Source organism: Blennius ocellaris (assembly GCF_963422515.1).
Source record: "Blennius ocellaris genome assembly, chromosome: 18".
NCBI lineage: Eukaryota > Metazoa > Chordata > Actinopteri > Blenniiformes > Blenniidae > Blennius > Blennius ocellaris.
The window spans coordinates 21,246,739-21,271,091 of NC_137667.1; the positions used below are offsets into that span (position 1 = coordinate 21,246,739).

General features: G+C 44.8%; 1 protein-coding gene across 1 annotated transcript in view; it reads left to right on the forward strand.

Moving 5' to 3' along the window:
- The window catches only part of LOC308143086 (ephrin type-A receptor 7-like), a 102,361-nt gene extending 84,605 nt beyond the window's left edge, over positions 1-17,756 (forward strand). The window contains 7 exon segments of the mRNA XM_080513769.1: positions 366-551; positions 1,771-1,832; positions 2,136-2,345; positions 3,931-4,080; positions 9,678-9,871; positions 10,487-10,642; positions 15,370-17,756. Of these exon segments, the coding sequence (XP_080369895.1) occupies positions 366-551; positions 1,771-1,832; positions 2,136-2,345; positions 3,931-4,080; positions 9,678-9,871; positions 10,487-10,642; positions 15,370-15,484 (1,073 nt within the window). The 3' untranslated portion in view covers positions 15,485-17,756.
- The last annotated feature ends 6,597 nt before the right edge of the window (positions 17,757-24,353 follow it).

Below are 24,353 nucleotides of genomic sequence, written 5' to 3' on the forward strand. Positions count from 1 at the left end.
CGCTTCATGCGTCGGGTATTGATGGAGCAATTGCAAAGAGGGGGAAAAAGTTCATTGCAATTAATGTGCGGCGGCGGCGGCGGCGGCGCCACAATCCCACAGTGGAGAAATTGCTGCCACATGGGTTTGAGCTCGGCGGTCAATGACAGTATCTCTGCATCTCCGGCACGTCTTATTATAGGTCCCGCTTTCACTCCCCTGAGTATAACAAGATGTCGCACTCCAATTTGTATTCCGCCACTGCACAGCTGCTTTGTCTCAAAATACACTCATAAATTTGTCATTGTGAAGTGTCTGATGTTGCTTCTTGCCCCCAACCCCCCCTACCCCCCCCCCCCCTCCCCCCTCCACCCCGTCACACACAGGAGAGTTTGGTGAGGTGTGCAGCGGGCGGCTGAAGCTGCCCGGGAAGCGCGACGTGGCGGTCGCCATCAAGACGCTCAAAGTGGGCTACACGGAGAAGCAGAGGCGGGACTTCCTGTGCGAGGCCAGCATCATGGGACAGTTCGATCACCCCAACGTGGTTCATCTGGAGGGAGTCGTAACCAGAGGTGTGTGCAAACGTCGAGCGAGACAACAAATACATGTACTGAGCCTGGTTCCAGTTTTCAAACAAGCTGGGTCAGTACCACATCATCATGTGATTTACTATATCAAACATTCGCTGCTCCCGGCTTGTGTAGTTAACGTTTACTGTAAATAGGAAGGGTCAGAGTTTATTCTCCCATGAGGCTCAGTAAAGTTTTCTTTCTTTACGTCATTCATTCTCTATATCAGATATCCGTCCATACTTCTGTCCACATGCTGGATGCTAGTGGACACGTGTCCAGCATTGCAGTACCACTGGTAGCCATAGGGGGCAGTGTGCTCAGAAATGTAAGCCTGCCTCTGACTGAACCTCTCTCTCAGTCCTGCTGCTGCCCACATCATAGTGATCATTGACTTCCTGTTTCGTCCGTCATAGCGACGCCCTCTACTGGATTCAATATCAAACGTATTTCAACACATGGAAATATCAATACATGCGACGTTTGCACTGTTTGAATAATGTTTTCTTTAATCGAATGCCAGAGTCCCTAATAGTGTCTCACATATTATCCTATCAAAAGATACTTTGGGTAGCGCTCTTTGCTTCCACGTGCAGCTCTGGTATTTACTGTAAGTGTCCCTGTTGTACCTGACGCACTGCAGAGAAAAGGTGAACGTCTGTTTGCAAACTGAAGGGAGATTTTAGGAGAAAGCTGTGCAGGTTGTCACTGATCGGTGCGTCAGCCCGGAGACAGCATGTCCACCCAGACAATTCCATTTCCACTGGGATGTAAAAAATAATACATCAGTAAAAATGAGAAAAAAGACAGTTCAGAGTGTCGATTTAAACCAGCGAGCCTCACCGGCGCCAATATAAACTGTTGGTCTTTCCTTTGAAGTGGAGAGACTTGTCGCTGTGGATGACGTCAAGGCGCTCCAGCCCGCCGTCAGTCTTGCCAGTATATTTAGCTTTGGGAGGCAGAAACGCAGCCGTTAGAGTGACATCAGATCTGATTGAATTAGTCGCACTCGCTGTTTAACATTTTCTCATTTGCACACAGTAATAAAAGGAGCAGATGGTAACTTTTAATTAAAAGCCAATGAAACGTGCGGCTAAAAATAACACGGAAGCGCTTCATTGTGAAGCGTTTTTGTAAGCAAATAACAAAAAAGTAGGTATTAATTAATCATCTTTCCTTTTTGTTCGTCTTCCTTTTTTAAAATAAATTGTTATTTCTCCAGGAAAGCCGGTCATGATTGTCATCGAGTACATGGAGAACGGCTCATTAGACGCTTTCCTCAGGGTGAGTATCACCTTCACAGCGTCTTTCTGCAACTTTTTTGGGGCTGCTTCTTTTTTTGTTGCAAAGCGTCTCGGAGAGCGGAGAAAGTCTGGAGTCTGAGGTGGAGGAGGAGGAGGAGGAGGAGGAGGAGGAGGAGGAGGAGGAGGAGAATCTGTGCGCTGCATAAATATCATAAATCTTGTGCTGCTGCAGTGCCATGACCTACATTCCCCTGGTGGTCAGTGAGGAGCTGGCTGACCCTGCCTCTGTGTGTGTGTGTGTGTGTGTGTGTGCGTGTGCGTGTGCGTGTGTGTGTGCGTGCAGAAACACGACGGTCAGTTTACAGTCATCCAGTTGGTGGGGATGCTGCGGGGCATCGCGGCGGGAATGAGATATCTCTCCGATATGGGATACGTCCATCGAGATCTGGCCGCTCGAAACATCCTTGTCAACAGCAATCTCGTATGTAAAGTGTCCGACTTCGGCCTGTCAAGGGTGATAGACGACGATCCCGAGGCTGTCTACACAACAACTGTGAGTCAATTAAAGCGCCCGCCCCCCCTCACCCGGAGCCTGTCTGGGTTCTTTAATCAAGCCTCGGCCGGAGCTTGGAAATCGAGCAGCCGGCAACATTTCAGAGACTAAAACGAGCTGCATGCAGGAAACGTTAGCGTCACTAGGATGTTTCAGAGGGATCAAAGTTTGAAGTCTTTAATAATCATGCATATTAAACGTTGAACGATTAATTAGTTATTGACCATGTTAATCTGTGGAAAGTTTGAATTGTCTTGTCCTGTGTCCAAACTTTGTACATCTTTTATTACATGTACAAATTAAATTTGTACATGTAATAAAACCGCCCGGCAACAACAGGCCTGTCAAACTCAAGTTAGCCAACATACAGCCGAATTTGATCTCCAGCAAGCCAGAAAAGAACTTCTTCATAATTCCAGATGCTTATCTTCGTTTTAGTGACTCATGTATGAGTAAATTATGAAAATTGATATCTCTGTACAGAACATTACTTTTGTTAACAATTAACAAATGTAATTTATTTTGGAAAAAGTTGATGTGATGCCATTTTTAACCCTTTGTCCTGATGCAAAACACATTTCCATAAAACAATTCCTATATTTCCATATTCAAAATGGTGCGATGGTACTTCCTCCTTTTCTAAGAATAACAAGTGTTCCCACAACCTCTCTACGATACTTCAAGTTAAAAAAGTTAGTCTTGCTTGACTTTTTTGTGAATGTGTGCTCATACAGGCGAGTCAGCTATTTTCCTTTTATGACATCATGCAGGGAAACAGCCACGCCCTCTGGTAGTGGATACTGACTTTGACCCTCCATTAGGAAGATACAAACTTTAAAAGATTACTGATAGACTGAATAAATTCAGTCTAATATGAAAAACTTAAGTGTTCCCCTTCCGGTTAGCAGAGTTAGCATTAGCTACTTGCTAGTAACTACAACGAACAAACTTATTCAGACTCACAATATTTTAACTCTTCTTCTTCAGGAGCTTCTCTTTCTGGTCACATTCTGGTTCAAACTGGTTGACCGTGTTTATATGAGTCACAGCGATAACATTAATGCATTGAACCAGTGTTTCAGATCAACTGGTTTCCCTGTTTAATGATGACCGACTTCCTTCAGTGACCTTCTTTGCTGCTCGTAACAGCATTTATTAAAATAAGACTCACAAAAGGTACGACACTTGGAAACTTCAGTTGGTAAACAGTGTTCATCAGCACAGCTACGGACTTCTGTCGGGTTCTTAACGTCTGTTACCAGGAGCAACAAGGGATGCTAAAGGGTCACCAGCTAACAGGGAAACCACTTCATCTGAAACACCGGAAAGCTCTTCTCCCCGAGATGGGCCTGGAGGAGTTCCTTTCTGTCTTTTTCTTTTGTAATTGACACTTGAAGAGTTATACGAGTGTCGATGTCCGCCTGCCTGGCGTCATTCTAATGTTTTAGCAAATCAGAAGTCAGACCTGTGGGACGTCAGGCTCGAAGGGAAAAAGTTTGGGAACCACCGTGTGAGAGTTGTGACACAGGAAGTAGAGAGTTTCTTGAGTGAAGTACGGCCTCTGACGTTACGTTTTACCCAACAGGGGGGCAAAATACCCGTCCGATGGACTGCGCCCGAAGCCATCCAGTACCGTAAATTCACTTCGGCCAGCGACGTCTGGAGCTACGGCATCGTCATGTGGGAGGTCATGTCCTACGGCGAGCGGCCGTACTGGGACATGTCCAATCAAGACGTGAGTGATGAATGTGTCCTGGTGCAGAAGACTAAATGAAGTGATGTTCCATGTTGAGTTGAAGATGCAGTTGTGGGTCTAGAAGCCGTTGGGTGGGTCCAAACTGTTGACCAGACTGAATCAACTCATTGGCCGGAAAAAGATTTAGCAACATTTCTTTTCATAGATTTTCAGGGAAACATATTTATTTTTAGCAAAAAGTCCACCCTTATTCTGTCTTGCCTCTTTCATACAATTCTATCAATTCAATTTAACCATTGAAAGCAACACAACTTATTCATTTTAACTTTTATGCGCACGCCATTTTTGATTTGCATTGAATGAAGTTAAAAGTAACGTTTTTATTCTATAAGAGAGTTTTACAATAATTGTAGCTCAGCAAAGCTTCTTACAACGAAGCTTTTAGCTTGAAACATCTTAGTGGTAACTATAAAATACTTTAAGTATGTTTGTATTCTAGCAATAGCACTGTACGTATGGGATGGGGAAAGCATCAGTATCGGCCAATACTCAAATCTGAACAATGGGATTGGTATCGGGGTGGTGTGAACAAGTGTGATCAGGACATCCTGAGTTTCAACATTAATGACGTTTGAAGTGAATCGTTGATGATCTGTTGCTAAGAATCTGTTCATTTCACATGGAAACACGTTGGTAGAAGTAGTGTGGTGATACTGGGACAGTCCAAACATTCAAGGCTTTTTCATTTAATTCAGGGTGAAAACAAATGAAATTGCACTAATTTAGTGTTCTTCGAGTTTCCACGTGTACTGACAGTACTACAGACATCTGGACTGAGAGTCATTAAGGGTTTTTCTTGTGGAGATCCAGAGCACCACGAGGTGCTGGAGCGATACAGATGTGTGTTGATAAGTTAGAATAAGGAAGACTTTGGCTCTCCAGACCTCCACACATACGGAGCTGAAGCTGGACTCTAGTTAGTTCAAGAGGCGTTGATCTAATCAGGCCGTTTGAATGCGGAGAAGCAGAAACACAAGTGAAAAGTCCTGAGAATATGGATTTGGCGGGCACGGTTATTTATTGATATGAATAACATGAGTGGAAAACAGTTGTCATGCAAAATGCTTTCGAGTGAAACGCCTTCAAAAGTCGGTAACGACTTCTGGTAATGGAACCAGTGTCCAACCAATTACACTGAAAACTACTGGTGCGTATTCCGCTGTGTTTCTCGCTCTTGTTGCTTTGCTGTCGACGTGGAATCCAAAGCTCTGATTGTAGAAGGTTGCTTGTATGCATCCTTGCCATGTTTATTAAGTCTGCACCCGGGACTCCGTGGAAGTATTTTCGAGAAAATACAAAGTCTGTGGAGAAAATAGAGATAAACACCACCAAGGCTGATTTTCTGACATTTTGCATCCCAAACAAACATCAATGAGTGTGTGAGCAGTGGAGGAGTGGCAGTGCCACGGCAGTGAGGATCTCCTCTTGTCCTGCAAACATGCCGGGACCCAACCGTCCCTCCAGTCCCGTGTCATAAAGGAAAAGAACAGAAACACCTTGATGTCCACTCAGAACAAGAAGGACGCATCAATGAAAGTTTATCTCTTCAAGCGTTTCCCCTGATTGATCAACGAAGCCACTTGAAGTAACTCTGGCAAAACTAACTTAACTTTCGAAGAATGAGGTGATTAAAACTTTTCCATCTTGTGTTTTTCTGAGAATAAGTGCAGCTTCTTGTTTCTCTTACATCTCCAGGCACATTTCACTGAACACCATCAACCTCCTTCATATTGTTCATTTCTTCTATGACCTTCAATTGTCCTCCATTCCTTTGATCTGCTGTGACGCAGTGGGACTCCTCTACCATAGTTCACTTTTTATTTAGAATTTCGAGAATGAAATAGCCATAACTAGAGGATAAAGCTACGGTGGATTTAATTCTTTTGACAGATGTTGTCATTGCAGTTACGCTCCAACATTATTATCAATATTCTCACTTTTTAAAAGGTTTTAGTTTAACATATTATGATTATCATTATTATTACTATTGTTGTTGTTAAACTGACACTAAAGTATATAATAGTTTTGTTTGTATTAATGTATCACTTTCATTTATTACTTTATTATAAGGACAGTATATTTATATTGGTGGGCAGGTGGAGGATCATTTATAAGTTTCTATGGTTTTCATTGATAAAAGGACTTTTTCAATACTCCAGTCAAACATCTGTTCTTCAGAGGAAGTGCAGTGCAGACAGAGAGCGTCCCTCTCCCGTCAGATTTCCTCTGGTATGACTCCAGAGGAGGTGGTGGAGTGGTGGTGTATCTGGAAGCCGCTCCATTAACTCGCGGCTCACAGACGCGTTCTCCAGGGTTCCAGCCTCGGATAGCAGCGACTCCTGTCCACACCTTTGAAACCTTTGGGTTTTTTTCCCCACTCCCGCTCACGTTGTTCTAAATGTCACAGATTGCTGCGACGATGGAGCCTCTGAGTGCTGCTGCAGAGCGTCGGTCACTGACTCCTGGACTCGCCACACATTTTGATGGATGGCGGAAGGCGAGCGAGTCCCGGCTTCCACATTTCTATATGGCTTCCGGTCGTGTTTCTTTTTTCAATCGTTCTTCTTGGCTCCAGCGCAGCCATGGGCGCTATAAACACGATTAAGATTCTCCGGCGGGACACGGAGGGCTTTGCTGATTGAACAATCAGATGTTAGAAATGCTAAACAGGACGTCTGGGCATGAAAGTCGCATATGTGGTGTTTTTCTTCTCTGACGCGCTGCGATTTGACAGACATCAATGTCAGGGATTTTTTGGCGTTTGTCAAGACTGCAACAAACATCCTCCGGGAATACGGGAAGAGAGACATTTGCATTTTTTTTTCTCCTACAGTTCCGGTGTTTTGACACCTTTTTGCCTCCATGACTCAGCCTGAGCCGTCCTGACAGGAATAGCCGATGAATATATGCAGGAACGTATACGCGGATCCTCGCCGCACAATAAAACCAGGAGAGCTGGGGGCTCTGCTGCATTTCCTCCTCTCACAGCATCCACTTTTAATGAACGCTAAACTGCTGCGTGATGCGGCGTGACAGCAGATTAACTTTAAAGTCTCTTCGCAGAGATCACTTCTATTATTTATCGCGTTTGTGTTAATATAGCCGTTTGTTTCGCCATATGAACAATGTAGGAAATTAATGTCGGGGGAACCATTCTGTCTGCAGCGTAAACTCTGACTGAACCTCTACCGTGCGAGCCCGAGGCTACGCTTAAAGGTTATCAGGAAAAATGTAAAATCGATGACTGTCGGCCTGTAAAAAGTAGATGTTTGACCTCCGATTTGCAGGGAAGCGTGTGTGAACCCTCTGGAGCTGGGGTGTTTTACTCACCAGTGCACAGCCAGACGAAGCGGCCACAGGAGAGGCATTAAGGGAACATGCCGCCAATTTGACTCCAACACAGAATACCAGGAGGCACCGAGACGCAAAGAAGCGTTGAAGAAGGCATGGCAGGCGGCTGAGTTTGGCTTTCGGTGTGTCGTCACTGAGGATGAAACCAGCAGAACTGGCGTTAGTCTCTCGGTGAGAGGAACTCCTGGTCCTGATCACGTCGCCGCAAGTCCAGATGTTTTCATGAAGAGTTGAAACGTCAAACTGAACAGAAGCGAGACGCGCTCACGGCGCCAACTACCTCATCAAAAAGATGGTTTGAGAAGTCTGTGTAAAGATGCTGACCTCAACAGAAGTTCCATGTTGTGAGATGCACCTTAGTTTAAAGAGACGGACTAGTAGGGAGGAGTGGTGGCATTGAAAGACACCAGATGTGATTTGGTACCACATGTGACGGAGGCCTGGGTCTGGTGTCCAGACATGGAATTGTAATGTTCACACCATTACAAAACAGGAGATATGAGTCAGTTGTGAGCTGAAAACCTGAAGTAGGTCACTGCCTGCAGTGTGAACGTCTTCTTACACTGGATGACTCAAATACACTTTGAATGCAATGATTTTTTTTTTTTTTTAAACGGTATAAATATGAACCTTTAATCCATTTCAACGTCTTGAGATTAGACTTTTAAACGAGTTTAGATCCGGTCATCTTACTGATTTGGCCTTATTGAGATCAAATCGCTTGATTTGCTACTGAGAGAAAAAGTCAGATTTTGAAATCACATCCAGAATTTAACAAATTCCATGAAAACCTTTGAACATGAAAGTTGATTTAAAGTGTGTTTGTTTGATTCACACCGGCCCTCATTCCCTTTGCTTTTTCCGTTACAAATGAAACGTGATGACGCGTTAGGATGACGACTCGTTTCACCAAAGGAACAGTCACTTCCTGAGTCTTTGCTCAGACCTTTCCCAGCCTTCGCGTTATCTTTTTGAATCTCTGCCCCTCGTTTACTAGTTGTCTCCAGATTTTTATTGAGCCTTCAAATTAAAGCCGGATGATTTACCTTCAGTGCCACAAATGACATTATACAAGAGTTTTTACAGCCGGGCGCGCCACTTGATTAGTGGATTGACATGGACATAAAACGTAAACACTGCAAAGTGGGTGTTTGAGGATGATGAGCAGCTAGATTTATAGAGAGAAGAGGAAGAGGAGGTCATTGAACGGCGGAAACACGGGGGGAAAGGAATGTGGCAGTCTGAAAAGAGTCCTTGCTGTTGAAATTCCTCCCCTTCGGGTGACGTGGTGCCATGAAGCTCAGCACTGGAGCTCTTTGGTTTTCAGTCCCGTGGTTGTTAAGTCCCGCCTCCTGCAGAGAAATGAAACAAGGAAGCTCTGACACTTTTCAGATTCAGTTGTTAACGGAGCAGGAAGAGGCCTGAAACTGGTCGAGGTCATAATTTAAGGTGACACTCACCATACTTGAGCCACAAGCCTCGTCTGTCAGGTCTCAGATGATAGCCACACGAGCCAAGACAGTCTATTTTATGGTCCTTCTTCAAAGGTCTCCCTCCCGCGGGTCTCCATAAAAATGACTCAAGACGATGGAGTGCATATGCCAGGCTTGTAGGTGGCGCTGCAACGCTGCCACAAAAATACTCCACAAATTAAGAAGACACAAGAGCGTGCAAAAAACCCTGGTATTCGAGAAGTCCAACATCTGGCCTCATTGAAGCGACGAGCATCAGTAGCTCCTGCAGCGCCACCTGGAGGAAGTCGTCCTCCGGGTTGCTGTGGTTCGGCCCGCGGAGCTGCTCAGGCTCAAGTGCTGTGGAAGTGAAGTCCATGGAGTGACGTGGCGGGGTCATCGGGTCGTGAGGCGGGCCGATGACATCATCGTTTTCAGATAATGTGCATATTTCCCATCCACAAACGCAAAAGCGCCGTTTTTAAATGTCCATACTCTGGAACCCCTTCTAAAAAAAGTTTGGGCCGTGTGGATGATCGGGCAAAACAGGAACAGTGAAAGCTTGATCTTTAAGCCTTAAAGTTCAGGTAGATCCAAAGTAAAGAGACCTTCAGGTGTTGTGTTCTGGTTCTGGTTTGATTGGGGACACAGAAGACTTATTTTGAAGTAACAGTGCAGCAAATGAACATTTCTAATATGAGACAAATCTGTGTTTGGCTCGTTCCTCGCATGAAGACTTGAAGAGTAACTGGTCTTTCTTCTGGTCTTGTCCAGGTCATCAAGGCCATCGAGGAGGGCTACCGCCTGCCGGCGCCCATGGACTGTCCCCCAGGCCTCCACCAGCTCATGCTGGACTGCTGGCAGAAAGACAGAGCGGAACGGCCCAAGTTCGACCAGATCGTCAGCATCCTGGACAAGATGATCCGCAATCCCAACACCTTAAAGACCCCCGTGGGGACGTGTACCAGGTAAGGAAGGCAAGCCCAGTCTGAGCCGTTTCAACTTCACGTCCACAAGTTTGACTTATACTGGAGCACATTAGCGGGCGGCTGATTTAGCCTCTCTGGTTCAAAGATGAAAGATAAATCCCGGAGGATCGATTCCCCAGGGCAGCGTTCCTGCCTTTATGTTCAATAGTAGGGCTTTTAAATCAATCTCTATAATGAGTTCCTCGTACTTTGCAGTGCAGTGGGAACTCCAGACCTCAGTCTGACATTTGTCAAATGATTCCTATTTGCAGTCAGAACATAGATTCCTGAGGCGGGAGGAAGTTCGAGGCTACGGCTGCTTAAAGAACACTTTATTATACGGAGGCCGTCTGGGGGAATGTATGCTGATTGTGGAGATATTGATCAAAATATTTTTGGCAAGCGGAGGCTGACATGCTGCATCTCTTCCTGATTTTGTTATTGATTGAAGCCTCCAATCAGCACCCCCCCCCCCCCCCCCCCCCCCCCGGTAATTTACTGCGCCGCTGGACGCCTTTGGATGCCGCCCTGGCTCGTCTGGCGCTTGATTGTTTGCAGCGAAAAGCTTCCCTTTTCACACGAGACATTAAAGGTCTTTCTGTGCTCATCCCGCAGACCAATTAGCCCGCTGTTAGATCAGAGCACACCAGACTTCACCGCTTTCCGCTCGGTGGGAGAGTGGCTGGAAGCCATCAAGATGGAGCGATACAGAGACAACTTCACCGCCGCCGGCTACAGTTCCCTGGAATCTGTGGCCCGGATGTCCATCGAGTAAGTGGATCTGTGAATTGTTTTTTTTTTTAAATACTTTTTTCCCATGGATTTTCCCATTTGAACAATTTTATGCATCTAATTATTTTATCCGCTTCAACTATTTATTTCTATATTTATTTCTAGCCGCTGAGCGTTTCCTCCTGGTTACAGCAGTTTTGGCTAAACTCGCAATTTTCCTCTTTTTTTCCACTTCTTCCTTTTTTTTTTTTTTTTGTTTTTCCTTTTCTTCTTTTTTCTTTTCCTGAAAAAACCCTCTGTACTAGCATTTTAATCATTTTAGTGACTGTTTGTTTGTTTTTTAGGAGCTATTTTAACCTTGTCCAGATGTTTTAATTATTTTACTTTATGAAGCTCTTTATGTCCTGAAAATTAAACCCGTTTTGAAAATCTATTTAATTTACAAGTGCTATTGGGAAAGCTCGGTGGAGCCGCTACAGAGGAGCTGAAGAGCCACATGAGCAGAGGTCTCAAACTCAGATCCTCGAGAGCCGCAGCCCTGCATGTTTCCCACGTCTCCCTCCCCTGAATGTCCTGATGGTTCATCACCACGTTCGGCACAAAGCCAGACAACGAGCTGCTCGTTGCAATCAGCTGTGTGGAAGCAGGGCAACATGGAGAACATGCAGGTCTGCGGCCCTCCAGGACCAGAGTTTGAGACCCCGGCACATGAGGCTCCAGAGCTGCAGGTCCCTGTCCTCCGCATTAAGCCCCCACCGACACTCCTCACACATCAATAATCCAAATAAATGCCCTTGTTCACTGTGTTCTGCAGCTTGGCTTTAATTGCCAAACCATAAATGTATGAGATTCAGTAGAACAAGTATGCATTTATTTTCACAAGTCACATTAAGAACTGAGTCTTTATCAGAACCAGAACGCTGCCTTGATTTCCTTCGTTCGATGGATTTATCTCCTGTTCTGCTCAGCGGATCTTTATGAGGTTCTCCTGGTTTCACCAAGTCGCTCCCACTTCATTCAGAGAATTGTATTCAGTTCAAATCTGAGTTTGTCTTTGTGTCAGCAGACCAGTTTAATTCACAGTGTCGATCATATGTCAATGTCAAACTTTGGAAACCTACTTCCTGGAAAGTGAAATCATTCCGCAGAGTTTACTGTGAAGAATTTCTCTCCCTGCTTTGATTGTAATGTGAGGAGTGATCGAGGTCGTGAGAACAATGTTCTGCTCTGATTTCTTCAAGATTCACAGAATAATTGAATTAATGTTGCTCCGCAAGCATCTGAATGAGGGTTTTTTTTTTTTTATGGAAATTTAAAGAGATCAGTCTTAATTCAACATATCCATCACAAATTAGTGAGTAAAGATCAAATTTGCGTAGCAGCACAGAGTGTTTTTCCAGGACGACGGTAAAGCCTGATGCGTGACGCATCATCAGTGACGACGTCACCATTTAAGGTCACAGTGACTCTGATTGCTGATTCACAAAGACCAAAGGAGATCCTTCTTAAGGAACCACATCAGAGCGTTTCAAAGTGATTCGAGGCCGTGGGAACGTCCGCCGGGTTCAGGCAGGTTTTGGCTTGTTTGTCTGTGCGGTGATTCGATTCTCTTTATTGTGCAACAGTTTCTTTAAAATGCACTGATGTCACAACACATCTTCAAATCTCCAAAATCTTCTGGATGAATCAGCTTTTGGCCGGTTCATGTGTGTCCCGATGTCTTAATGGACTATATTGTGTAAGTTATGGGAGAAGTCCAAACTGCAAGTTGTTGTTTCATCAAATGTTAAGATTTATTAGGAAAAATAAGCAAGCATGGAGCTCATTCTCACAACTCCCTCTCGTGAGAGTACATGTGAGGTTTCGAATGGTGCGGATGTTAGGCGCATGTTGATTGGTCAGCTATCACAATATCATAGCGATAGCATAGCAGTCCCTTGCTAATGTGAAAATTAGAAATAAAAAATGATGGTATGTGTCGCACCCAGGAGATTTAAAATAAATTCAGGCTCATTTGTGAATCACATGGGGTTCAATGTTTATACTAGTCCCGTTAGCGGCTAACGTTAAGGGTTTGCACTAGCTCGATTAGCAGTTAGCTGCAGTATGTTTACCCTAACGTCAAGTCTCATCTACAGTAAAGCAGCGAGACTTAATGGACCTGCAGGGAGTCCCTGACAGCTGGAAGCTTTCCAGAAGGTTGAAGCGTCTCCGCCGGGTATCGTCACAAATTACTGAAACTTTCAGACGTAAAATGTAAAAGACAGACTTGAAGAGTCACAGGAACATTGTTGTTGCAGATACATTTAACAGAGGCAGGTTCATGATATCAGCCTCCTGTGGTGACGACAATCAACATGTCTGTTTTTGGGGTGCGCCCCCTTGTGGGCGATTCTGGTTTCAATAAAGAGCCCAAACAAAATAAAAAAAAACTGCTGCTTTTAAACTCCAGATTTTCAGTTTAAACTGTGGTCCAACTCCAACATACAAGTTTTAAGACGGCATCATGGGATTTCCGGGTGGCGACTGCTTTGATAGAATTAATAACATTCCTGAAAGGTCGTCATCACTTCCTCTGTGGATTCTCTGCGTGTGGTTTGAGCAACGTGTTGGCTTGAGTCTTGTCTGAGGACACATGAACAGAACTGCCGACTCCATCCAGTCTCAACACCTCAGCCTCAGGATCTCCCTGTGCCTGTTTTTATTATTTTTTTCTGGCGCACTGGATTTAAATTCCGCCTGTGGCTTGTGAAAGATGCTAATCTTCCTCCTGACAACACCTCTGATAGAGCAGGTAGATTTAAAGCTACTCTTCCAAGCACCTGCACCACAATAACTTCCTCCACAAATAATCACTCCTCCTTTTTTTAAAGTTTTTTCTTCTCCTACCTCTTCTGGCTAAGCAAAGAGCATGACGACGGGAGCGGGGCTGATCCACAGCTCTTCTATAAGTGGAGTTACACTCCGAGCAGAGCCGTGCTGCACTTGTGTGCATGTTAGTTCAGCTTTATAGCTGATCCGTAGTCACACAGGCTAAACTCACTCATTTCCATGTAGCGTAGCGGCTCTAAACGAAGTGGAAATATTCCTGTGAAAGTGTTCCGGCGTGGAGCTGGGTGAACTAGCGGGGCCTGTTGAGCAAGAGAGAGTCTGTGAACATCTTGCCCTTGAGATCCGACATTAAGTTTTCCACTTGCATCAGTCTGCATCTGTCTGCACATTCTCAGAAAACACTTGAGCTGAAACAAACTTTGCAAACTCACCGAGTTAAAAGAAATCAACCTTCAGGCTCCTTCATGTCCTACAGTGCTTCTACGTAGCCCTTGAAAATAATAAAGTTATTATTGTGAATTCTGCAGCAGCTCAAAACTACACTTTATATAGATATTCTGATTCCTTTTTCATCGGGAAGTACTGTTGTGTATTCCGGCCAAATTTTAGGATCAAAATTTAGATCTCTGGAACTTAATGCCGAGGAGGATTTTGTTCCTTGGATTCCCAGCCTGATGGAACGTGGCGGACGTCCTGTTGGATTTAGACTCTGGCTGTCGGGGACATCTTTGTGTGGCTCAACGTGCTGCATATGCTGGACACATGTGAAACATGTTCAACGTGTTGCTCATAGTCCATGTTACAAATGTGGAACCATTGTAGGGGGCGCTATGGAGCTAGTTTGCCTGAACACAAACACAATAAACATAAAATATCAAAATGGTTTGTCCATTTCTGACGTGTGTGCAAATTTTCTCAAAGGTGAAAAAAAGCGTCAGTTTGCGCAGGAGGAGGAAGTCGCATATTAATAATTCTTTGCATTCCAGTAGGGCTCTAGATCAGTGTTTTTCAACCACTGTGCCGCGGCACGCTGGTGTTCCGTGAGACATAGTCAGGTGTGCCATGGGAAATTATCCAATTTCACATTTTTTTCAAAAAAACATTTGCTCTCACAGCCGCTGTCAGCTGTGAGAGCAGTGTGCAGAGTAACCATGTATAAATACTATGGCGAGCACCGCGGAAGAATTGCTCTGAGTCGAGGTTCTATTCTGCCAGCTGAACACCAGAGGCTTTTATTTTGACATGAACACACGTAACCGGAACTTCACAACAGGATGAGACTCCACACAACACATTTCTCACTCATGGTTGATCACCAACATTCAACAAACCAAACTAGACGAAATAATGAACTATCTGAACCGAGGAACAAAAACACAACACAAGCACAAACCAACACACAACAACCCCGACAATAACCCTCAATAACCTCCGGCAACACATAACCTGAACTCCCATCATGCCCTGCAGCGAACAACTCCGTGATGCTACAATACTCTTCACCACTAGAGGGCAGCACAGAACTTTGCCGGTGAAATGTAAAGTGACAGACGTCAGTGTGGTTCATCTCCACCTCCTGCTACCATCTTGTATCAAAGTACTGTGTCAGTGACAGTGATGGAGAAGTTTTTGAAAACTAGGATCTCAGCTCTTCATCCATCAGGTCCAGGTTTCACACTGAGGGAGTCACTATTAAAAAAACACATTGGGAAATACTTTTTTCTGTATTTATTTGATTCCTGTTGATAAAACGTTGATGAGAACGACTTTATATTGTTAATAGAGGCTACAGAGTTTCACATTTTAACATTTTCAGGTGGTGGTGGTGTGCATCCAGATTTTTCCAAAGACAAAAGTGTGTCTTGGCTCAAAAAAGGTTGAAAAACCCTGGTGTAGAGAATGTACTTACCGTTCCCGTCCTCCTGTGTCTCCAGGGACGTGATGAGCCTGGGCATCACTCTGGTCGGCCATCAGAAGAAGATCATGAGCAGCATACAGACGACCAGAGCCCAGATGCTCCACCTCCACGGCACGGGCGTGCAGGTGTGACGGAGGCAGGCTCCGCCTGGCGACGGCCCCCGAGCGAGGCCAGAGCAGAACTTAAAGAGGAGCGATGTGGAGCAGCGGCGACCCCGGACGCACCGGGGGAGGGGCAACCGTCAACGAGCAGGACTCGGTCCTGTCGGACTCCTCCGGCTGCGTCTGGAGTGAAATCATTCCTCTGTTCCTCAGCGAAGGACTGTGGTCTTCTAAGGGCACTAATGAGAGGAAAAGGGCAAAAATAACAGAGAAACTACCTAGACACGATTAGTTTTCTTTCTTTCTTTCTTCTTTTTTATTTTGGACGAACTCAACCACATATCAACGGAAAGTCGCAACGGAAACAAGTCTGATTTAAGTGCTGTGGGATTTCCTTCACAAAGAACTCAAACGTCTCTTCTTTTTGTCGATTTTTCTTTGCGTCCGCCTCGGCGGCGACGGCCTCCGGGCCTCCTCTCTTTGGACGTGACAACAGGGTAACTCCTCTCTCCAAACCCAGAGGGAACTTTCTCGGTGCAGATTTACTACGGAGGTACTTTGCTACACTGAGATGTTCTGAACTGTTTGCAGTGACTCGCGTTTTCTTCACTTCGGAGGTAGAGAAGCACTCGTGCTCGTTCACAACGTGTTTTTTTCCTTTTGTTTTGTTTTTTAAGAAATCTTTACCAACAAGTGCAACACAGAAGAGTTGTGGGATCCAGATCGCTCTTTGAATCACTAGACTTTTGTATCAGAGTAGCAATATCTTTAGCCGTTCACGTCTGGGAAGCACATTTCCAGGGTTTGGTTACTGAGCGGAGAGATCCTGTTCAATTTGCAGCCGTCTGCAAATCGCCTTGCTGTCGTTCTGCCTAAAACGTTGCACCCGGTTTTTATTTTGACACGTTCTTTAGCTGCAGATGCATTTTTTTAAGGGTAGATTCAAGAACAGAGTAGACAGACTTTAAATACTGCCTTAAAATGTGTTGTCATGGCTACTGTTTTAGGCAATGGCAAGGCTTTTAGTGGCTCCAGATGTTGTTTCTACGTTTTCCTTGTAGCCCGATGTCCTTTTACCTGCAACTCGAACCGCCGCTCCGCGGTTCGGTGAGACACAGTCGGCGAGGGAAGATTCTAAAAGAGCAATAATTACCAGGTCGAAACGGTCCTCACTTGGGTCTTTTTTAAGGTGCTTTTCAAGGAAGAGACGACAAACTGCTTTTGGAAGGTTTCAGTCACCACCGGAAAAAGCAAAGCAAAGGAGAAAGGGACGTACCTCTTTGACCTAAAAATGGTTTGGAAAGTGTTCAAAGGAGCTGCCGGGCCAAGTCGTCAAATCATGTAGTCATGTCGCGTGTTTTGCCGCTCTGATATGCTAACGTTTGATGAGAATCTAACGTGGCGTGGAGATGTTGACTGGAGCGGCTGGCCGAGATGAAAGAGGCGCCGTTTGAAATAGTAGAAAGGTGCAAATTCGCCGCGCTGACATCATCGGCTCGGAAAATCAGAAGACCGCCGACCCGCCCGCCCGTCGCTCGGGTGTGAGAACGCAGGACCAAACCGCGCGGCGGCGGCGGCGCCGTGCCGGGTCCCTCACCCTGCCTGGTGATTCACGGCGTCACGCTTCCAAACGCTCCTCCAGTTCGCTTCCCTTCACTCCCAGTCGGGCTTTTGTGTGAAGAACAGAGGCGACCGAGCGCTCGCAGGAAAGATGTGTGCTAAAAGCCAATCAACCTATTTGGTGCCATCTGTCTCTCTCTCTCTCTCTCTCTCTCTCTCTCTCTCTCTCTCTCTCTCTCTGTCTCGCTCTCGCTCTCGCTCTCTCTCTCGCTCTTCACCAAGGAAAGAAAAAGTGGAGTTTGTAGACGTCGAGGATGTTTTCCTTCATAAGAACATGCAGCTCTTCAGCTGTCGGGTCGAGAGGAGAAAAACAACTCGATCTTCTTTCTCTGCTGCTGCAACCTGAGAGTTACATTTATATTTTCAAACTTCCAGTCATTTTCTTACAGGTTTTCTTTTTTCTTTTTTTTTTTAAATTCACCTCTGATGCATAAAGAAAGTCTAACTTCGTCGGGAATCAAACCTTGAGCTCGCTAACAGGCAGTAAAACATTCCCTCCTTCTCACAACGGAGTCCTAAAGTGCGTCCACATTGACTCGGAGACGTTTAAAACGTCAGAATCCAAGGTGAAGTCCAGAGCGAACGTGTCGACCGTCCATGAAAGATCTTCATTGTCATGATCCCACTGCTAATGGCTGCTCGCTCTACGTTAGCGCCTGTTAGAACGCTATATGAGTGTTTGGCTGTGAGCCGTTTCATCTTTAAATGTACACCTGTCACATTTATTACACTTACTATATTAAATCAGAAAATATGTCCACTACTTACAATTTTGTTAAAAAAAAAAACAACTTTCCAGAGTTTAGGGTAAGATTAGCATTTCAGCTCTATAAATGACATTTACCTGGACTCATTTCTCTTCTTCTATCTTCTAAAAGAAAGCCCTGCTGCCACCCAACATGAATTAAAAGAACAGTTATGGCCAGTTTAACATTCAGGAGCGCAAATCTCCAGTGTGCAACTGGAATGAATGCAGCATCAGGCAACGCCACAGCAGGTTTGTTGGAACATGTAATTAGAGTCAGTATATATACAGCTGCTATATGTTGCTACACCATAAGTACGTTTGTAGAGCCACCTGCATGTTAATGAATTGATAGAGCTTTCCACTCAAAATAGATCAAACAACCGATATACTGGTGAAAACCAATAAATATTCACATTGGAAAGTTCAGGTGAGTCAAGTTTTTAAAAATAACTTCAAACTGTTTAAAACCCACAGATACTTGATTTGGTTTGAAGAAAATGTCTTTACTGGTGTTATGTGAGTGGAGCCACAGCTGAATAAACACAAGACTGATCACTATAGTACAAACTAACTGGACCTCATTTATTCTCACTCGATTATAACATTATAAACTTTCACTTCTTTTAAATGGGACTCGGTCATTTCTAGTGAGTTAATAGTTTAACATTATGACCTCAAACGTTCATCAACATTAAGATTATAGCAGAACAACACAAAGTTATTTTGACTTGATAAATATGATGATCATAACAGTTTTAACTCAATTTCATTTTAAATCTAAATTAAATCAATCTAAATGTTTTGTGACACATGCAGTGAACATAAGTCGCATTAGATGGACGCAGTGGGATCAGACGGCGTTGTAACTCCCAAGTCATAAAAAGAATAGATTAAATCATGAACTCATTATGTTTGCTGGCCTCTGCTACTGTTATACTTGATTTTTTTCTTCATGAGGTCCAGACAGAGATCGGGTCTCTGTCTCGCTGTTGTCGAGGCGAGCGTCGCTCAGAAATCCTCCTGAAATGTTCAACAGAAAGCTGATGCCTGTTCCTGCCTCTTTTTTTTTTTTTGAAAGCGGGATCGCCGGCGTCAGCTGGGCTCAGTGTGGACGTACACAGGACTCACCTTTGTGACGGGAGCCCAGAAAGCCTTTGTCACTCTCCCTCCCTTTATCCGCTCAGCACAGCTCAGCAGTTGGGCCTTGGCCAGACCTTTGAATTGAATACAGGCATAAAGTCATTCAGTCAGCACAAACCTGCCCCCCCCCGCCCCCGTTCTGATCTGCCCCCCACACGAACCCCCCAGCCTCTATCCCCTCCTTTCTTTTTTTTTTTCCCCTCTGTGCCGGGGGAAGTCGAGCAGTTTCAGCCAAATTGAGATTAAGGATACAATCGATTCCAGCGGCCAGATTCCCTGCGACCTTCAGCAACAGGAGTCACTTTACTGTCTGTTTCAGCTCCTTCATCCATCCACTCTGAACTTCAGGTCGTTCAAGTCTGGACACACACACACACACGTACACACACACGCACACAAAAGGATCTAAAACGTCCAAAAGCGAGCGGAGCGCGTCGGCTGGTTGGAATCAGGAACGGCAGATTAAAGTATGCAGTTATTTTTCAGTGGTGGATTATTCCAAAGAGTGCAGCACCGTCGATTGTGTCTGAGCGAGCTGAGCTTCGAGGGAACCTTTGTATATGTTCGAATTGTAAAACTTGTACATTTTATTTATATGGTTTTTTTACACATATTACTCAGTAGAGAGCTCTGAATACATTGAAAATGCACTATATTTTTCTATCTCTCAGATGAATTATCGCCACTCACCAGATTTCAGTTGTACATAAGGTTTCCTTTTCATTTAGGACCAAAGACGGCTGTTAGGATTCCCACCTTTACTTTGGATTTTAGTTTGTTGTACAGTTGATGCAAAGTGTCGATTTTATTATTTATTTTTCTGTGATGAAAGTATTGAGAATATTCACTGGTCAGAAGTATTTTCCCCAACAGCAGAAGTGTAAGGTCATTTAATTAGACGATCTCTTGTTACATAGACAATTCTTTTTGCTTTGTAACCTTTGTAATAGACTGTACATATATTTTTGGAAATATAATACAATCTCTATAGAAACTCCCAGTGTCTCTTGGTGTTTCTTCATCACCTGGTTTGTGGAGGGGTTGTGTTGGACTGTCAGATACAGCTTCAGTTATTTCTTATTTGTGCTTTGGCTGGATTGTTCACGTACTTTCCGACTGATACACACGTGAATAAATGTAGCATGAAGCAAAAGCTACAAAAATATCTGAAATTTGCCCTCATCAGCTGATCATTTACTGGTAGTGTGATTAAAAATAAAGTCAATCACAGTGAATTATTATCAGCTGTACAAAGTATTTTCTTAGTGATCAGGTTTCTCAAAACAAAGTGACTCAAATTCACTGTTTTCATATGAAATATACATAAGTGATGCATCAACACTACTTTTTAACAGTAAGAGTAGGAACCTTTAGTTACTTGACAATACAGAGTATCAATGCAAGTGTTTATTAAATGCAATAAATTCCTACTTCATACACAAATGACATGGGGAAGATGCTATGGCCCTCCACACAGTTTCTATGTCAAAGACTTTCACACCTTCATACAGAAATTTAAAAAACAATTGTGTGTGAACTTTTGAACACTATAAACTGACGGCAAAAGATTTCAGTTTTTGTGCTGTAACTGTAATCGGAATAAACCATTTATTCATTCATTCATTCCTTTGGTTTAGAGCAGCTGCCCTTTAGGGGGCGCTATCACCAGAAACCCAAAGTGACCAGAGAGGAAATGAAGCATAATGAAGAAGAAATCCACTGATTGGTCCGGCTCGTGGCTAATAGGACTCGTTAGCTCGTGGCTAATGCGTAGCCACAAACAACCGCGATATATAGCCTTTGGACCAGATGTCAATGAGTCTCCCTCACTATTTCTTTATTACTTCTTCCTCTCTACTCCACGTCTGGCCGCAAGATAGTTCCCAACTTTTTTTTTTTCTGGGTCTGCTCCTTCGCGTTTGTGTTGTTCGCTACCCAGAATGCACTGCACTCTACGTCACGTCCTCTCACTCACCTCAGTTCACTTGCAACAGAACCCACAGCCATGTTTTCAAATGGAGATCAGTTGTTTGATCGGGATCAGAGTCCAGGGAGCGTTCACACCTGATCAGACGAAGCACACTTTCTCTGTCTGGACACAACAGTGCTGGTGTGAACGCGCCCTGAGTTGCTGGTGCCGTATGAACTTCTTTCACTTCCTGATGTTGTGGCAGAACATGATTTAAAGTTATTCTCATTAATGTCAAACGCACTCGTCCTCTCTCGTCTACTTCCTGCTGATGTTCCTGGCCAGGTTGATCCACAAACACCCTGAGCAGTATTGGAGCAGACACCAGACACCCGACTGACCCATTGGAAAATTCTCACCTCCATGAATCAATAGTTTATTGTGTTTTGATTCCAAAGCTTCCAGATGACATGAAACAAGATTGAAGGTCGTCGTTCAGATGTGAGGGAGTGAAAGTGGAAGAGCCTCCACTGCAAGTCACTGTACCGTCGGTAGGTTTTATACTTTATACCCGTGACTATGTCCAATAGAGCGAATGGAAGGTCTGCAGAGTGTTCAGAACCTTTATTAGGATGTGGTGTATTGAAGTTCTGTGAAAGATGAAGACAAAACCACGTCGGTAAAGCCTTTATTCACGCACAGAGCAAAAGCCGAGCTCCACTGAGTCCGTGTTTCCCTCTCGACCATGACAGACCTGAACCATGGGGGAAACAGTGCAGCGCCAGCAGCCCAGTGTCGCAGGAAGCTGCAGCGGCCGAACAACGGTGTCCGGCGAGACGCTCAGTTTGGATCGAGACCTGAAGAGGTGCAGACAATGAAAGCAGGAAGAGATCGGAGCCGCTTTAGTTGTGAGGAAATTCAACCTGTCAATGACACTACGAGAGCAAATTCATCTACTGATCCACGACAAAAGGCCAATTCATCCTCCATAAGAAGCCAAAAGTTCAGCAGTGACGTATGCTGACGAACAAAATGACGTCACTTCCGCCGGCGGGCTCCTTCTGACCGAACAAACTTGTGTCTACAGTGCCGGTTGTCCTTCGGCAGTGACGTGTGCTGCGCATGCGTGTTCCAGCTCGCTAATCACTATCAGTCATATTTTAATCATATTTAGCTTGTAACCTCACTGCTGTCTGAGCGCCGCAGCTCATAAAATGCCGTGATGCACCTGAACTCATCACTCAAAGCTCCTGCAGTTAAAACCAGACAAACACCGTACTTGTACCAAAACTCTCTCTTTTATTACTGAAACCGTTCAGAGAAATGTATTTCTCACAGCACAGGAGGCAAGAAATAAACTGTGCAGTTAAACAGTGAAAACGCCGCTTCACTGACGTGTGGCTGCTGTCAGGGGGCGTGGCCTGTGGTGAGGGGGCGTGGCCTGCGAGTTCGGCAGCGTCGTGCGGCCGCCTTTTCTTCATTTCCTCCGCTGGAGCGTAGTTTAATAACAATTCTTCCTCCTCAGCATTGAGCATCTGTCTTTCGTCATCCTCTTCCTCTCTCATCAACTCGAAAACGACTCTTTCCGTCACACTCTATCGTTGTCTCATCCAAATGTTTGAATCGCCAACATGGGTACATGCCGCGAGGGGCGTGGCCTGAAATTTCAGCACTGTGTTGCGGAGTATGAACAGTCCGGCCCAACAACAAACGTTTTTGTTCGGCAGCAGCTTGTTGACGTCACTGCCGAACTTTCGTCTTGTTCTTATGGCTTCAAAAAAAGGAATATGCAGGAGCCTTTTTATAAACGTCCTTGTTGACCCCAAACGGTGAGAGAGAGAGAGAGAGGGAGAGAGGGAGAGTGAGAGGGAGAGAGAGAGAGAGAGAGACAGAGCGGGAGAGTGAGGGAGAGTGAGAGAGAGAGAGAGGGAGAGAGGGAGAGAGAGAGACAGAGAGTGAAAGAGAGAGAGGGGGGAGAGAGTGTGTGAGAGAGAGAGGGTGTGTGAGAGAGAGAGAGCGAGAGACAGAGAGAGAGAGTGAGACAGAGAGAGGGGGAGAGAGAGAGAGAGTGAGGGAGAGTGAGAGAGAGAGAGGGGGAGAGTGTGAGAGAGAGGGGGAGAGACAGAGAGAGAGAGTGAGGGAGAGTGAGAGAGACAGACAGAGAGAGTGAGAGAGAGAGGGGGAGAGAGAGAGAGAGAGAGGGGGGAGAGAGAGAGAGAGAGGGGGAGAGAGAGAGAGGGAGAGTGAGAGAGACAGAGAGTGAGAGAGAGAGACAGAGAGAGAGAGAGAGAGAGTGAGAGAGAGAAAGAGAGTGAGAGTGAGAGACAGAGAGAGAGAGAGAGAGAGCATTTCTTCTGGTACCAACGTGGAGGCGTCAAACACACAGGTGAGCCAAATCACTGTTGGCTTTTTCTCTCACTTTGCTTTTCATGTCTTTCTTGTGTTGGGCAGAAGTAGAGGAAGTAGAGGCAGCAGAGTATTTGCAGGTTTCCTAAACCACTGCGATCCCGCTTCAGCCCCGAATCAGACAGAGATCACACTGAGATCATTTCCAACACTCCTCATGCTGAGTCCAAACATACTGTAACCCTGTTTTGGTTTCTGCCAAGCTGTGCTTCTGCTCAGACTTCTGCCTGATTCTTGAAGGCTTAAGGGCTGCAGGGTGTTCGCCTGCGACCCCACCGACGCACCGGAGCAACTCCAACTTTATGTTACATCTGCAGACTATAGTGGCATCCCATTGACGGAGATATATATATATATATATATGAAATCTTACATTTAAAGCATTTTAAGATGTGATTTACTAACGTGTATATAAGAGTCAGAGTACTGCTCTGTAAAACATTATGGGATCTCTCAAGTTACAGTTTCGAAAATGGGAAAACCATGCTGGTCTTCCAACAGATATAAAATCGTTTGAATAACAATATATGGTGAGGATGACATGAATGATGACAGCGGTCAGTAGTAAATATGTGGAATTATGTTTGGGTGGCTGGCTTATAGACTTTCATCCAGGTACCGGGGGTTTGAGTTCAGAAGGGACCAAAGTCAACAGCTACAAGACCAACCTGCCCAGTGGATGAATTATTATCTCTTCAAGGATCAATATCAATGAGGGAACCGATGTAGCATTAGAATAGAAGCATGCAGTCATGTGACGCTGCAGATATAATGGATTTATGTCAACCTGGGATTTTTCCCTCTAGTCAAATCTTATAAAACTCACAGTACAGTGGTTTCCCACAGTTAAAATAATGCTGCTGTACATTGCAGTGGGACCCAGCAGCCTGAAAGCCAGAAATGATGTGGACCGTCTCTCCCATCTCTGATTGGCCAAAACATTCATGTCAAACCAGCTGCACACAAACACACACACACACATACAACTACAACAAATTCATACAACTGAACACAAACTACTCCAGGAAAAATGAACTGATTTCACGGAAAATTTATTTCATGAACAAGAGAATTAG